At 47.3% G+C, this 16,628-nt stretch overlaps 2 protein-coding genes across 3 annotated transcripts; both read left to right on the top strand.

The window, feature by feature from the left end:
• The first annotated feature begins 785 nt into the window (after window positions 1-785).
• Window positions 786-11,421, top strand: LOC124467534 (claspin). Its single transcript, XM_047019842.1, has 24 exons — window positions 786-1,068; window positions 1,746-1,863; window positions 2,116-2,501; window positions 2,653-2,790; window positions 3,265-3,330; window positions 3,458-3,530; window positions 3,733-3,835; window positions 3,943-4,475; window positions 4,629-4,808; window positions 4,976-5,139; window positions 5,488-5,666; window positions 5,886-5,938; window positions 6,098-6,285; window positions 6,432-6,906; window positions 6,991-7,051; window positions 7,159-7,249; window positions 7,336-7,466; window positions 7,645-7,806; window positions 7,981-8,102; window positions 8,192-8,313; window positions 8,408-8,552; window positions 8,639-8,715; window positions 9,060-9,218; window positions 11,032-11,421. The coding sequence occupies exons 1-24, from the start codon at window positions 1,048-1,050 to the stop codon at window positions 11,149-11,151; spliced, it is 3,867 nt and encodes a 1,288-aa protein (XP_046875798.1). The 5' UTR covers window positions 786-1,047; the 3' UTR covers window positions 11,152-11,421.
• A 2,209-nt stretch (window positions 11,422-13,630) lies between these two features.
• Window positions 13,631-16,628, top strand: LOC124467074 (UPF0500 protein C1orf216 homolog). Of its 2 annotated transcripts, none has more exons than XM_047019178.1 (2): window positions 13,631-13,749; window positions 14,831-16,628. In XM_047019178.1, exon 2 carries the CDS (start codon window positions 14,853-14,855, stop codon window positions 15,999-16,001), a length of 1,149 nt encoding a protein of 382 aa, XP_046875134.1. In that variant the 5' UTR covers window positions 13,631-13,749; window positions 14,831-14,852; the 3' UTR covers window positions 16,002-16,628. The 2 variants fall into 2 exon arrangements, with proteins under 2 accessions (XP_046875134.1, XP_046875133.1); XM_047019177.1 differs by lacking the exon at window positions 13,631-13,749 and adding an exon at window positions 13,756-13,906.

Below are 16,628 nucleotides of genomic sequence, written 5' to 3'. Positions count from 1 at the left end.
GCTTCTTATTGTCTTTGTGGTGGTGAACTGATTGGCAGATTATAACAGTTTTGGGCATAAATAGGAGTCTACACCTTTAATTCCGTTGCGCCTGCGTAACCAGACATGACAGCAGTGACAAAATGCACTCATTCCACCTCCTTGACTTTCCCATACATATGACAAAGCCATATACACAGTACACAAAAGAAATCCTATAATTCTACCTATATTATATTTATGTCGGTGAAAATGGCGGTCTGTGACTTTTAAGTAGTATAAACCAATTAAAGATCTACTGGCACCACTACATTGATTTTTATATACAATCAATGGGCTTTAGATAGGGTAATAAGAGATTTAAAATTCTGTATTTGATTCCCGCACTGCACGGTTAAAATACAGCATTTTAAGTTAACTTATTTGTAGAATGAATACATGCAGATATATGCACCTATCTGTCAATGGTTACGACATTTCAAAGTTATCTGTACTAAAAATTACTTTCCTCTGCAGCAGTGGCAGTGGTGATAGATGTTGATAAACTAAAAACATTACATTTTAGGTTTTTTACAATGTTGTTAATGTTGACATTTTAAGTAAGTTAAACAATGTCTGTGATATCAGGGGATGGTATTAGAAAACATATTACTGAAAATTCACAAAAAGCGCAATAGTTTTCTGAATGACAAATAATTCATCGAAAGCACTTGCTGTCGATTGTGTGTCATGTGAATAGACCAATCAAATGTTGTTACTTTATTTGAAGGCGGATTCTATTTAGCTTTTCAATCCAATAGAAAACTAGAACTAAACTGACTGACATTGGGAAGGATGTGCCATCTGTGTCAGCGCGCGAAGTATCAAAATTCCTTGGTGTGTTCTTCTGACACTGTTAAGAAGGAGCGGGAGGCAATTAAAACAATCGATAGTTATTTTAATATATAGAAATATTACCATAAGATACGTTTTTACGCATGTTATGTTTGGGAAGATTTAAGCCAACACGTCCTTGTCTCACGGTTTAAGAAAGATTTCATTCTGCGTGTTCAAATCAGGCGGTCGAAGATGAGTCTCGTCTCCCAACCTGTAAGTTGTGCTAGCTTGCTAATCATAGTTAATGTATGTGTATGTAATGTATTTAAAACTATTAATTAAACATTCTACAACAATTTCTTCCATAATCAGTACCGTTAAATGTTGATTGGACTTGCAAGTTAGCCTGACTTAGTCTTGGAGTACTCTTTGATTAGAACAGGCGGGAGGCTAAGCTTGCGGCATCATTTTAATGCTACCCAGCACAGCTGGTTGTTGATTGTGTTGGTCCTTCATTAAACGTAAGTATGTATTTAAGCACAGTGAGATGTTAAATGTACTGAGTTGTTGGCTAGATTAACGTCAAGAAAAACATACCCAGGTTGGTTAATATTGAAGTATTTAGGAGCTGGGTTGTGAGTGCCGCACTAGCTAGCTAGCTAACAAAGTTCATTGTGTGTAGGCGCCACCATTTGGCAACCTAAACAACCAGCTAACCAGCCACTTTACAAGCAAGTACTGTTTAACTAGCAATCAACAAGAGCCAAACAAATACAAGCCTTGGTTTAAACAAGCTGACTGAACTTTCGATTCTAGTTCTCGTGTTGTCGGTTTAGTCTCGTCCTTCCAAACCATAGCAGCCTCGTAATAAGTTATCAATATCTAAAACCTAGCTAAACATAGTTACTCGTGATGCTCCTCTGAAATATATATTTTTTTTCCCCCCACAGGTTGTGGATCTCCCAGTGGTAGGCCAAATCGCAGAGAGTGACTCAGACAGTGGAATGGGCTCCCCAGTGGAGGAGATGATGGTGAAAGAAATAACTGAAAATATCAATGCTCTCCAAGGTGAAGGCACATGACAATATAGTGCATTGTAAACAAAATACAGTCGAATAAATGATATGACAATTATGTTTTTAAACCCTAGCTGACTGTCAATGCAGGACTTAGAAGTTAGTGTACTGAATATATAATGATGTGCAAGTTCACTGCTGGCTAACCTAATCTATCTGCAATTTGTTATTGGTTTGACCATGTTACAGACTTCACTAGTACTCACTACATATGTGAACCATTTCCCAATCGCATGTTTCTCAGATTCAGATGATGAAGTCACCATAAAACGACGGCCTCACTGTCGGAAGGCGTTAAGAGACAGTGACAGTGAGGAGGAGGGGGAGAACGGAGCCGGGATGGTCGACGCTCTCATCCTATCAGCATCCAGTGGAGAAGACGTGCATCCTGGGGAGGAAGAGGAGGAGGAGGACAAAAGGGTCAAGAAAGGAGAGGTTAAGAGCAAGAGGATATCCCGGCCCCCCGTGGACAGTGATGAGAGCGAACCAGAAAAAGAGAGTAATGAGGATACACCAAAGAGGGTGTTGAAAAAGAAAGGGAAGAACAGGGAGAAGAGTCAGCGACACAAAGCAAAGAAAGAGAAGCACAGCAGGGCTGTTGAGCTTCTGAAGAAAAAAGAGAAAGCTGAGGTGAGTCAGCAACATAAAATGCTGGTCAAATTGTTCAATACCAACCCAGTTGTTTGTATATACAATATATTTCTCATTTGAAAGCACACTGAGTTCCACTGATATACCAGCTTTGAAAGGTTTGTGTGGACTCACCTCGTTCTGTTTGCAGGAGGCCCCCATGGCCCGGGTGCTGAACGACAGCGGCTGTCTCCTTGGCGACCCTGACCTGTTTGACACGGGTCTGGAGGAGGAAGAGTCTCTGGATGCCATCAGAGCAGCGGTGAAGCAGAAGGTCAAAAAGCACAAGGTGAGTAGCGGCTTGTAGTTGAAGGTAAAGATGTTCTTTAGTAAGGAAGGAAGGAAGGGTGGTTGTTGGGGAGGTCGTTTTCAAATAGGACCACGATGGTTGAACACCTGATTTTCTCCTTATTTTAATATGTTGTCAGAAATATTAATCTATCAAGCATTGCACAGTCAGTCGGTGAAGAAGTTAAGAAAGCTTTATTACTTGCGGCCGGCCCACAAGCAGACAAAACATCCCACGTCTGGTTCTCAAGTCTTCATGTTTGACTATTTAAACATATTGGTGAGCAGTCCCCTCCCCTGCATATCAGCTGTCAATGTGATCGATCCCAGAGGTTAGGGTTATATTAGTGCACATAGCTCATGTGGGGGGAGGGTTCTCTGCTGACAAGAAATGCTAAGCACCAGTATTATACCAGAAAATAACATCACATCCTAAATTCCTCTGACGTGATTCAATCTTTTTACCTTTCCTCAGGAAGCTCTTCTGGATGATGAACCAGAGAGTGGGGATGAAAAGGATGAACCCAAACCACAGAGACAAGTATGGCAAACTTTTTTAAACTTTTAATTTACTCCTCCCTTCTTTTCTTACCGCATATCCAGATGAAAGTATACATCTGACTTAAAGCTAATACTATCGTCCTGCCCCCTGTGTTTGGTGCTCTCAGGAGAGAAAGGCAGCCAGAGCCAGCAGGGAGGCCATCATGCTGCTCCACAGTGAGACCCAACGTCTAGTCAGAGGTTAGTCGTGTCATCTCCCCCTTCAAGTGACACCCTCCAGTATTACAAGATTGGGGCCTGTATAGTGTACAGTTTTTTTTGTTGCCATTTCACACATTTCACTTCATACACAAATTTGTATATATCGTACATAATTCACTGTGTCCTGTTCCTAGTTTAGTCATATGTGAGTGAGACATGTCTGTGCTCTCCTTCCTGGTAGAGTCGTCCCTGGGACTGCCCTACCACATGCCTGAGCCCAAGAGCCTCGACCAGTTCTTCAAGAGGAGAGCCCGGCCAGAAGGATCCGCCATGGCCCTGCTCAAGTAAACACACGCTCACTCAAGTTGATCCCTATCACAAACTGCTAGTGTACACATTAAACTCTTCAAACTGCTCAAAACAAGACATTAACCTCTTTTGTATTTCTCAGATCTACCAAGTACCATGATATGATACTGGAAACCACCCCAGTCCCTCCACCTTCCAACCCACCCAATGAGCCTCAACTTGACCCTGCAGAGGATAACGCCGTCCCGTCCTTCACCCAGGTCCAGACCCTACCTCAGCCGTCTGCCACCTCCTCCCCACAGCAGGAGCACCATCCAAGGACAAGCGAGCCTGAGACGGGGGGCCCTGTTCTGGAAGTGGCAGAGATGCCCAAGACATCCGAGGTAGATCATACCAAGCCTGAATCCACAGAGACGGAGGCTGGGCTTCCAGAGCCAGGCCAGGTGGAAGCATCTCGTTCCCCAGCCAGGCTGGTGGAGACCGGGGCTGGGGATGTAGCGATGCCTGCTGCTGGTGCCAGTGTGGAGGCTGTAGCTCAAGGTCACCACCGGTCCAGGAAGGACCGACTGGCCAAGCTGAGAGAGCTGGGGCTGGACCCCCCACCCATCCCCAAACTGTGTGCAGACGAGGGGGCCTTTGTTAACCTGCTGGAGCCCCCCCAGCTGGTCAACCCAGGTAAGACTGAGAGCAGCCTTTATACTGAAGTATTAGGATTGGAACGATCAGGAAAACATCCCAACCACAATTGGGAAATGGAACAGTGGGAACAATTTTATTTCGACGAGTACAACCTGTTCCTCAATGGTTGATCTGTGTGTCCTCGTCCAGGTGTTGAGGCGTTGAAGGAGCGCTATTTCCGACATGTGCATCCTGTGGTCAGGCCTAAGGGAGAGCGCACCGTGCAGGTTGGTCTCATCCGCAAAGACAGCACCCCCGCTGGCCAGGAGGAGCTGCGCTCGGATTCTGTCAGTGTCACCATCAAAGAGGAGGAGGAAGAGGCTGGGAAGGGTGCGTTCCATACAGGGCCAAATGCCCCATAGGTTCATCAAGCTGGTGTACACGGCTAACTTACGGAGGCTACCATGATTGGATGATCAGAGGCACTAAACTAGTCAGGTTGGATGGAGCTGTTATCCTAAGCCCAGTCTCTCCTGCTTGTGTGTGTGTGTGTGCAGGTGAGAAGCTAGTGAGTCTGCAGTCTCGGCTGTGGAAGGCCATGACCATGAGAAGGCAGGAAGAGCGCGCTCGCAAAGCCGCCCTCCATCGCCTAGACAACGAGGACTGCGGCGAGGAGGAGGAGGAGGAAGAGGAAGAGTTGACCGAGTCTGAGGGCGAAGAGGTAAGGGAGTGACTTTGTATATGTAACTTTGTATTCATTTAGCAGACGCTTTTATCCAAAGTGATGGACAAGTCATGCATATATAAAGCACAGCAGACGCTTTAGGATCAGAAGTACGTAGTACTAACAGTATTTCATTGGTAAGAGCCAAGGAACCGTCTGTGTTTACTAGCCACATTGCAAAGTAACCGCATCTCAGCTACCAGGCACGGTGATCAAAAAGAATACAGTACAACCATAAAATCTCAATTACATTAGCTAGGTGATTAAGGCATGGTGAAAAAAGCCATATCTCAGTATGGAGGTGTTTTGTAGTGTGGGATGCTGCAGCTCCTCTCCACTGTTCAGGGTGTGGATGAGCTGCTGGCGGGTGACGATGGTGAGGAGGAGCAGCGGGATGAAGAGGGCGGGGCCAGGGGGGGGAGAAGCCCCTCCCCGGGACTGAAAGTCCGCTCCCCTTTCCCCGACCTGCACAACATGGACGGAACCCTCATGCTGTTCGCTGGCAGCTCCTGCTCTCGTACCGGGTCAGTGTGTGTATGAGAGAGAGAGAGAGAGAGAGAGAGAGAGAGAGAGAGAGAGCTGTATGTAAGTTGTAGGTTTAGTGATATGATTATACCATAATGCCTCACACATCTTTCAAAGGAACACGTCTTGCATCTAGAACGTTCAGAAAGTGTCTCCTTGACGGGGCATGTGAAGAGCTGCTGGTTATTAATGTTGACCTGTGTTTCCTCTGATCCCAGGGATGGTGTGAGGAGGATGGGGTCTGGAGGTCAAGAGAGCGACACTAAGACGGGTCAGTAGACGGGCCTGGATCTGCACTTTGACCTTTTCTGAAAGAACGTCCCAAACCCACCTCAGATAGAAACTGATCCATGTTGAGAATCTCTGCCTTGCTAGCCGACAGCTTTTTGAATTGGTTCCTCATCCGTGTCTCTGTTTTCACCCCTTCCAGAGGAGGACGACTCTCTGTCTCTGGCCAAGGACAACAGCCACAACAGCAGCTTTGAGCTGGCCAGCTCCATGCTTCCGTCCTACCAGCCAGTCAGCCGGACCACGGCCCGAGGCGTCTCCGGCTACGCCACCTTCCGCTCCCCTTCGCCTTGCCTCTTCAGACCCAGCTTCCTAGGCTCCGCCTCCAAGGTGAGCAGAACGCCAGTCTGCCAGTCCCAGAGCTGCCGTTAGCAGCAGCCTAATCCAAATGGTTGCAGTCTGTTTGTATAAATGCTGACACGTGTCTAATTGACTAAAACCCTAACTCACTGCACCTCCCCCACCACTCCCCCCAGAGTTCAAGCAAGCTGTCAGAGCCCTCCCTGTCCATGCCCGTGGAGGACTCCCAGGACCTGTACGCGCCCCCGTCCCCCGGCGAGTCGGGCCCCCAGGGCCGCTTCTCCCTGGAGGAGGACACCCAGTCCCAGCTGCTGGACGCCGACGGCTTCCTCAACGTGGGGCCTCGGCACGGCGCGCCGCGCTCACACAAGCGCCAGCTCCTACTGGACAGCCTGGACGAGAACGCCATGGACGCCAACATGGGCGAGCTGCTGGGCCTGTGTTCAGGGGGGTACGGGGGGGGCAGGGGGAGGGCGGCGCTGGGGGGGGAGTCCCAGGAGAATGAGCTGCTGGGCCTGTGTTCAGGGGCCTTCCCCACACAAGCTGGGGAAGAAGAGATGGAGGAGAGGAGGAAAGGAGCAGGGGAGGAGGAGATGGATAGAGAAATGGATCAACTGTTAGGGCTGTGCTCTGGGAGGTTTAACAGTCCAGGTGAGTGTGTGTGTGTGTTAACTCCCACGTCTGATTGACATAGGCAAAACGTTGTTGTGTTCACACATTTTCCTCCTTGTCCAGGTGTGTCCCCTTTCAGACCTGTCTCCAGTCCTGCCAAGCTCACCTTTACAGCCGAGGACAGGTAGTCAAACACAGTCCATCAACATGGAATTCGGGCACTTGATTTTGTCAAATATACCAATGTCTTAAACATATTTTCTATAAAAATATACTTATATCATGTTTTAGTGAGAAGAAGTTTATGGCGAAAGAGGAGGAGGAGGAGGAAGAAGATTGTGAGTTTCATCTGCTGTCTGATATGGAGAGCCAGAGTGAGCAGGTAACTGAGGGGGTGCTGTGGGGGGGGGGGGGGGGGGGGGGGGGGGTAGAATTTCCTTGAACACCAGGTAACCCGTTTTCCATCAGGAGGACAGCGATGAGGAGAAGGAGGATGAGGAGAAAGGAGAGGATGAGGAGAAAGAGGATGAGGAGAACGAGGTGGAGGAGGAAGAGAGACAGGCTGTGTTTGCACCTCACAGAGTCAAAAAGAAGAAAATGTAAGTGAAACTGGAATTCTGACTGCACACACTCGCACCGGCAGGCACGGTCTACTTCTGGTCCATCTGGTTTTTGGCTGTTTTCTATGTGCATTTATTTGTAAATCGCTTTGGGGAAAAAGGTTTTGAAAAGTTGCTGAAAGGCCACTGTGGTGACACTTGGTTGTTCTCCCCCCAGTCGCATGGCAGAGTTTGTGGACTCTGAGGCGGAGCTGTCTGGCAGCGACGTGGGCAGTGACGACGAGGACGGTGACGGAGGGAGCGAGTACGAGGAGGAGGAGCTGCTGGACGAGCTGCCCTCTGACGAGGAGCTACAAGACCAGGTCAACAAGATCCACATGTGAGTACCCACCCACAACACCCATGCTACTCATTTTACAACTGATAAACACAATGTTGACTTAGTGACCAGTTGTGTATCAGAATGGTTTGAGGATGGGCTCCACTGGTGGGATGGTAGGCGTCGCAGAGTTGTGCCTCCCCACACGACATTAAGCCCCTCCTCCCCCTACAGGAAGCAGGTTCTTGATGATGACAAGCGGCGCCTGAGGCTCTACCAGGAGCGTTACCTTGCCGACGGCGACCTGCATTCAGACGGCCCCGGGCGAGCGCGCCGCTTCCGCTGGAAAAACATTGGTAAGTGTGTGTGTGTGTGTGTGTGCATGTTCCAAACGTGCCATGTTGAAAAGCTGAATGCTGACCTCTCTGGGTGTCTCCTGTTCCAGATGAGGGTTTTGACTTGAGCGGGATGGGAGAGGAGGAAGAGGAGGATGAGGACGATGTGGACCAGGCAGAGCTGCAGAGGAGGAAGGAGAGGGCGGAGAGAGAGCAGTGGCTGAGAGAGCAGGTGTGTGTGTGTGCGTGTGCGTATGTGTGCGCCTGTATGTGTGTGTACTTGGCATAAGAGTGAATCCCTCACTAATCTCTCTGCACTTTAACAGTCCAAGGTCAAGAGAGGAAGGGCAGCCTTTGATGCTCATAACGATGAAGAGGACAACGAGGAGGATGAGGAGGAGATGGGAGAGGAGGACAGCCAGTTCATGAAGGTGGCCAAAAAGCTGACAGCCAAAAAACTACAGAAGAAAGGTGAGCATTGGTGTAGAACATGTAGCGTCTCCCATGAGGACTTGATCCTTATCTCTCTCTCTAATCACCCCTCCATCGTGTTCCAGACACGCCTGTGGTCCCTCAGGCTGAGAAGAGTGCTCTGCTGTTGAATCCCTTCCAGAGGCCCTCCCAGCCCACCCTGGTCAGTAGCCCTTCTCACGCCACAGTCTCCACACAAACGCCCTCCATTCGCTCTGCGTCTAAAAAGCTCAGATTTCCTTCTCAGAAATGAATTGGCCTTCTATGGGTGATTTTTATTTCAAGGCTGGAACTAACCTGGGTCATGGGTCTGTGTATGCTACAGCACCCCAAGGCCGTGACTGTGCAGCCATGACTAAGCAAAATGACACATCCAGATCACAAGCGTTTGACCGTAAACCCTCCTGGCCTGTGCACCTCTAGATAAGAGCTTTGTTAGTATCAGCGTCACCTTAACATGGTCACAACACCCCCCCCCCCTCCCCCCCCCCCTGTCGTCCATCCCAGGTGAGGAGGGGGTCCCTGCTGAGCCAGCCCCGCTCTGTGCTCCAGAAACTGGCTTCCATCTCCGAGGGGAACCCCATGGCCCCCCGCAGCACCAGGGGCTTCCTCTTCCAGACGCTGTCCCCCGAGAAGGAGGCCAGCTCTGACGCACCCAAGAAACAGGTGAGACTCTAAGAACCAGCTAATAACTCAACCATTAGTCCCTGGATAATGATAAGAAAAATAAGGGCCTGGAAGCGCAGCAATTTTCCTTTCGCTGTTGGCCTAAATACAGCCTGTGCCGTGTATGTCATGTGATGACAAGTGCAGAGGAGCAGAAACGCTCGGTGACCGGCATGGGAAATGTACGGTGGCTCTGAAGTGCAAACCACACCGCCTAATATGAGTACATCCCCCAAATCAAAATACTCCCCCCCAATACGAGTCAACTCCCCCCAAATCGGATGATTTGTTCACCTCCCCCCAATACAAAAACGCGCTCCCCCAAATGGCAAACGACATTACATTAACTCAAAAACACATAAAATTAACTCTGAACGGAAAGGGTAGGTACTACACTTTAGCGCTGATTGGATGCAGTAGGCTAACTAACAAGAAATAAGAAATTGATCGACAGAAGTACAAAATGCAATAGCCTGGCAGAGTTACGTGCACCACAAGTGTTTGGCTATAGAAGAATGTAGCAAATAGTAGGCTACTTAGGCAAAAGTATTTCGAGTTAAATGTAAAAATCGATAGCCAAACAACTATCCTGGTCCACGTTACTCTGTCATTGTGGCATTTCATTCTTCTGTAGAGGACTATTAGTTTTTTCTTCTGAAAAGTCCTGCTTCCTTCAACTGCGTTTTTAGCGTGCGCATAGGCTACATATTGTGAAACGTTAACAGCAGATCTAAGATTATTTCATAGGAATTACCCTGATTAAAATAAAGAGTAGTGTAATGACTCTGAATTGGAAACATTAATGTTTCCTCTTTCCTTCCAATCAAAACGATTAAGTTCATGATAATGACAGTTACTTGGACTAGTTGTTTGGCTATCGATGTTTACGTTTAACACTGCAATTTATTCTTTTGCATACATAGCCTATGCTACATGCTTCGATACCCAAATCAATCAATTTCTTATTTCTTGTCAGTTAGCTTACTGCATCCAATCAGCGCTAAAGTGTAGTACCTACCCTTTCCGTTCAGAGTTAATGTAATGTGTTTTTGAGTTAATGTAATGTCGTTTTCCATTTGGGGGAGCGCGTTTTTGTATTGGGGGGAGGTGAACAAATCATCCGATTTGGGGGGAGTTGACTCGTATTGGGGGGAGCGCGTTTTTGTATTGGGGGAGGTGAACAAGTCATCCGATTTGGGGGGAGTTGACTCTATTGGGGGGGAGCAAGTTTTTGTATTGGGGGGAGGTGAACAAGTCATCCGATTTGGGGGGAGTTGACTCGTATTGGGGGGGAGTATTTTCATTTGGGGGATGTACTCATATTAGGGGGTGTCATTTGCACTTCAGGGCCACCGTAGAAATGTGCTTCTAGTGGAAACACCATTGCTTCCAATTTTAAACTTTGTGTAGATTCGCAGCCAGTGTGTCCCTGCCGTAAGGTGATTGTATGTACTTACGAGCATTTCAGAGACCGTAAGGCACCGTTAGGCCACTAGGTGGTGCCAAAGATCCAGATCAGTCTCTTTCTTTGTCGGAGGCTCCATTTGGTGAGCTGCTCCAGTCAGCCTTTTGTTTTTCATCTTGATTCTCTTTCTGATTTTGATCTTCATAATACAAGGCAAATTGTTATGTGTTTAGTAAATGCATTTATAGCTTTTAATCGGATAGCCAAATTTTTACTCTGAACCCGTGACAGGGTTGCACACTTTTTCAGACAGATCCATTAAAATAACTAGGGATTTTTGTTAACAGTCTTTGACACACATGTAGTTGTTAAAGGTAGCCTTACTGGGTCTTGTCTCCCTCACCGCAGGTGAAGAAGCGAGGGCCAGTAGAGAACCTGACCCCGGCAGCCAAGCGTCCCTGCAGAGGGAGCCCAGCCCTGCAGCAGGACAAACCTCCCAGGAGCGTCTTCTCCTTCCTGGAGAACTAAGCTTCTTTGCTGTGACACACACACACACACAGGTGCCAATAACTACTGCTGGATCATCTTTCACTCACACATTAGTATACCACACTCTGTCACAAACAGGCATTGTCCAGTGTGTATTCATTCATCATATCTGAGTTTGAAATTTGCAGTTCATTCCCAGGCATTATCGTTTGTTTTTACCTCAAATTGAATATTTGATACACATCCAGGAAATGTTTCATCATGTAAATAGAATAGTTGAAGATTGGTTTTATACAGTGTATATATATATAATTGATTTTGAATGTATTTGTAAATTAAAGTGTATTTTAAGATTTTATTAATTTTGGATTATTATTTCTTTTAAGGCTACAGAGCAAACTGATGTGGCTTTGTGATCATTTTTGCTCTCATCTTGAATCAGGGATAATTGCCTAGATTAGCCTAAAGGATTTTATTCCACTACCAAATTTGAGTTCACTTATTCAGAGTTGGACTTGGACCCTTTTGTTACCAAAGCTACTTGATAAGATTTCTCTGTGCTCCTTTGGGTTCTTCCTCCATAGAAGAATAAAATAATATGGTTAAGGTTCTAATAAGCTTTCCTTAAGCTAATCTGGTATTATTCCCTCGATTTGTTATACCAGCCCTGAGATTTGGCTGCGGGTACTAAAAATGTAGTCCTCAGTTCACATGAATTTAAGACTAATTATTGCAGTATTAGCTTTTAGCGCCCTTGATTTTGGACTTGACCACCAACCTGTGGGAGCCTATTCTGTTCCTGGTACACAATATGAAGCTTGCACCTTCTGACCACTACCTGGCGCTTGACTCTCCACTCCTTGGTTATCATTTATAATTGCTGTTTAGACTAATGCATTGATAAGTGGCAAATAATAGTGGCTCGTTAGGGATATTTGTAATGACCCCTTTTATCTCCCCATCTCATTAAGCTGAGGTGATTAGGAGCAGGTCCCGGGGTTACCAGGGGCACTAGGCCTCATTATACTTCATTAGGAGGCAGGGACCAGGGCTGGAATGAACCCCATGGTTGGCCTTCTCTAGCTTTAGGCACCGGCACACACACTGACTTAATCCTTGCTTTGTTTATTCAATCATAACATTCCCCAACTCCCAATTCACTCTCTACCCACCCCCCATGCACTTGAAAGCAAGCGTGAAGGTTACGCATTTTGGCAATGGACTGACCACAAAATATCTAGAGGACAAACGTTAGTTTTTTATTCCAACGATAGGAGGCTCGAATAATTGACCATGGATACATGAACTCTTGTGCTTCTTTATAATACACCCGAAGGTAGAGTGTGTGTGAGAGAAAGGCATAAGAAGGGGATTTGTTTTTTATTTAGCATGTCTGGGCCGATTTGACTGTTGCTGAGAGAGAAGGGCTTGAGGTCCACTTTAGTTTTCTTTACAGTGCATGCCGCTATGCATCTCTGCGTAGTGGCTTGACAGTGTAGCCATGGGTTAGCTGCCCTCAGCCACTGTCACAGTTAGACCTGGTGCAGGGTGAGACGTGAAGCTGAACTGAGAGAAGTGGGTCATAACTGCAGGCTGTGTACAAATCTAACAAGGTCTTATTCACAAGGTAAGTCATGCTCTTTTTTAATGTCTTTGAGAAGAGGGTGGTTTGGTTTTGGAAGAGGCCTACACATATCTTTTTTTCTTTTTTTTACACCCTTAGGGATCCTCGTGGATGAGGATGACCATGGATGTCTGAACATCATCTCCATCTGTGAATGTGCCTTTTTGTGCACGCGGGCCTATCTCGGTGGTATCGTGCTCCGTATCAATGTCCTCAACGCGGTTCTTGTTCGGGTTGGAAGATGGAGATGATTTTGCATGTGACGGGGCCGCAGGCGGCCGCAGTGTTTGATGTATTTTTCATGTGCTTAGGCTACTATTGAACGATGGGGAGGAGGCGGGAGACAGCCTCGAGGTGCGGCACTTGAATGGGGATGTTGTTGAAGTGGAAAGGAGAGATGAGGAGGGAGAGAGGGGCGGAGGAGACGAGGGGGACGCGCGCATTTCACCCGCCAGCGACTAGGATGTCAGGGGATGGGGAGGGAGTACACTTGTAAAGTCTGTCTGATGTAGCCCCCCCCCCCCACACACACACACACACACACACACCTCCCACCCGAAACACAGAGAGCAACAGTTTTATCATAACTAATAATACTAATAAGCAGCCATCTTAAAGCACCCTTTCCCACGCAAGAACTTGTCTCACTTGAAACTTGATCTAGGCCCTATATGTGCATTGGTAGGGAATCATACAATCTAGTTATGTGCTTTCCCTTTAAAGTTAGGATGAAACACTCTGAGACTATTTTTCCTTCACGCGCATTGTTTCTTCTTACCTCAGCCGTTTCCCGTTCTACCGTCCCTGCCCGTTTTAGGAAGTGAGTCATTCGGAAGGCTAGTAGTCCGTTCTATCAGCGCGCCAGCGCAAAAGTGGATGGGAGGGAGGGAGGGAAAGCGAGCAAGCTGGGAGGTTTTGTAGAAGATAAACATCACATAGGAGGGTCGACCGGAGGAGGGGAAAATAGGGAGGGCGCTGAATATTGTTTTTTTCACCGAATATTGACTACAACGGTAAGACGAGACCCATTGTCTGCGATCCTATTCACTATTGTCTTCTTCAATCAGTGATTTATGTAACTAGCGAATAAAATCAAGGATGAGTTGGTATTATTTGAATTAGAGGGCATAGAGGTTTGGTTGTCGGCCGAGAGAAGAAAACGGATATGGGGTGAGCCTGATAGCGCCGTTGACTTACGTAATGCGCAATGAATGATAAAATAGCTTTATATATTTGAACCATTTTAACAAATTCCGGGTTTCTATTTGTTATGATTCTACTAAAATATTGCGACGCTGTTCATCTATGATTAGGCTGAAATGCAACCCGCCTATCGAACGTCGTAGATAATCATCGTTTGATATTTTATATCTCACGTTAACGCTTTTTAATTGTATTATTTGGCAACCTAGGCCTATAGTTTCATTTTGACTTGTATATCGTCAGCTGTGGAAAAATGAAATATGGTGCCTTTAGTGTAAACTCATTGATCCAAAGCCTTTACATCAAACAAACAACCAAAGCTACAATGAAGGCTATATAGGCTAACATAAATTCTAAACAGGCGTACTGCGCCAATTATAACATTTGGTCCAAATGCTGGACTCTTTCTTAATTTGTGGCTGTACAACTTTTGACTTGCACCAATTGAGCGTTCGTAAAATCTCAGCAGTCATTCTTGCGCGACCCCTAAACAGTTGGTCGCTGTCCTTCAGCACCACGTGCCTGCGCCGGGATGAGTGACAGTACCCCGAAGTCAGGATTAGAAAAATTTCCATTCTGAGGAGACATGGTAATATTTGATGTTAATATGAGTGGAGGGCACCGACCAGCACGTAGTTACCAGATTACCGACAGAAAAAAATATGATTGGGGTTAGCGGAGGAAGTATGGTTTAAAATAAACACGTTTACAAATGAGTGAAAAGTCTCCACCTTACTCTAATGAGAATTTTGGATATGGATATTTGAGGATTCACAATAGACCTGATCTTTGATCTTCTTTTCTCCATTTGATGTGTCTTTTCTATCTCTCTCTCACCCCCCTGTCTCTCTCTCTCGCTGTCTTTCTCACACATTTTCTCTCTTTATCCAGTGAATCTCAGTCAAAGCCCAGAATGCTTCACCAGGATCGACCTGCAAACTCCAACTACGGAGGTCAGGGGGGCGGAGTTGGAGGTGGTAGTTCCTCCTCTCTGCGTCTTCTTAGCAACTGCCAGCAGCAAACTAACAGGAAATGTGAGAAGGATGGCAACTTCAACTTCCTGGGTCGAGAGGATGAGGTCCTGACGGGAGACGAGAACCGCAACCAGGTTCGACCCCGGAGCCTCGGACCGCTGGGCCGGGACCCGCCCCTGCCTCCCCCCACCATCCACTACCATGGGCCAGGCCTGTTATCGCCCCTCTCCCGCCTGCCCTGTTGGAGCCCCCTGGAGCCCCTGCCCGAGATCGAGAGTGGGGACGACGGCTACGGGAGGGTGCCCCCGGATGGCGCCGAGGAGGGCAAGATGGAGGAGGAGACAGGAAGAATGAGTGATGATGACAAGGACAGAGAGCCACGGGCCATCCAGGGAGGAAAGAAAGAGGGAGTGGAGCTGGAGGGGGAGGAGGGAGGGGAGGGGGAGGAGAGAGTGGTGGAGGAGGAGGACGGGGAGGAGTGGGGAGACAGTGGCTCAGAGTTCGAGTTCAGCTACAGGTCCAGCGGCAGCCTGTCCTCCCTGAACATGGAGAGTGGCGGCGAGGGGGCTCTGATGGGGGGGTGGGACCGCATCGGTGTGGGAGAACCCCGTTCTGACCTCCAGGGGACAGATGGCCCCCCAGGCACCGCCGACCCTCTTTCCGACCCCACCAAGAAATGGGAGAAAGATGCAGAGGGGAGGAAGTGGGGCAGGAAGACCCTGGCGGCCTCGGCGATGGGGTCAAGCCTCCCTGATGACGAAGAAGAAGAAGAAGAAGAGGAGGAGAGGGGGGGGCACTCCTCGGATTCAGACACGGACCCGTGCGGGGAGCTTCCGGAGCTGCTGGACGCTGTCTGGACCCTGAGGGACCGCGAGCGCTTCAAGGCCCAGGAGATGGAGAAGCACCAGGTTCAGCTGACCATGTACCGGCGCCTGGCACTGATCCGCTGGGTCCGCACCCTCCAAGGGCGTGTCCAGGAGCAGCAGAACCGCCTGCAGTCCAGCTTCGACGTCATCCTCACCCATAGGAAGGAACTGCTGCGCATGGGCGCCTCTGCCGCAGCAAACACCACTGCGAGCCAATCTTAGAGAGACATAACCAGGAAGTGGTCTACAGAAGCCAGCCTATGGCTGCAGAGAGATAACAAGGCAAAGGTCTGATTGGATATGATCCTACCTTGTTGTGTCCCAGACTTTCCTGATTATAAGACAATCTCCAAGCATCCTCTGAGGTTGAACTCAGATGTGGCGCAATGTTATAATGTATCCTTGTACCTAACCATACCAAGTAAAGTGTTGAAATGTTTTTTCAAGGCTATAGGTAAAGGAGACAATTGTATATTTCTGTATTGCTGACCTACCCAATGCTTGTCCAAATAGATCCCAAAAATTTTCTTGAGAGCAAGCTGTAGTCACCTTATAAGACAGAGTATTCAAATGTTAAAGAGTTATATCGAAAGTATAATACTTTTTTATATAAGGTTCTATAGAAAGCCATGTATATTGATTATGTGATCTATAACGGCCATATCCTATGTCAATCCATTTGTCTTGTGATGAGAAAAACTGAATACAACATAACATGTTTGTGAACAAAAATATCTGTACATGTATGAAAATAAGTAATAAGAAATACAAAGGAGGTGATTTATATCTTGGAATTAAATTGTAAATGTAAATCATATCAAGTTAAATTAAATAAAAAAGACTGGCTGA

Source organism: Hypomesus transpacificus, chromosome 4 (genome assembly GCF_021917145.1).
Source record: "Hypomesus transpacificus isolate Combined female chromosome 4, fHypTra1, whole genome shotgun sequence".
Lineage (NCBI taxonomy): Eukaryota > Metazoa > Chordata > Actinopteri > Osmeriformes > Osmeridae > Hypomesus > Hypomesus transpacificus.
This window is presented reverse-complemented; position numbering and strand designations above follow the sequence as displayed.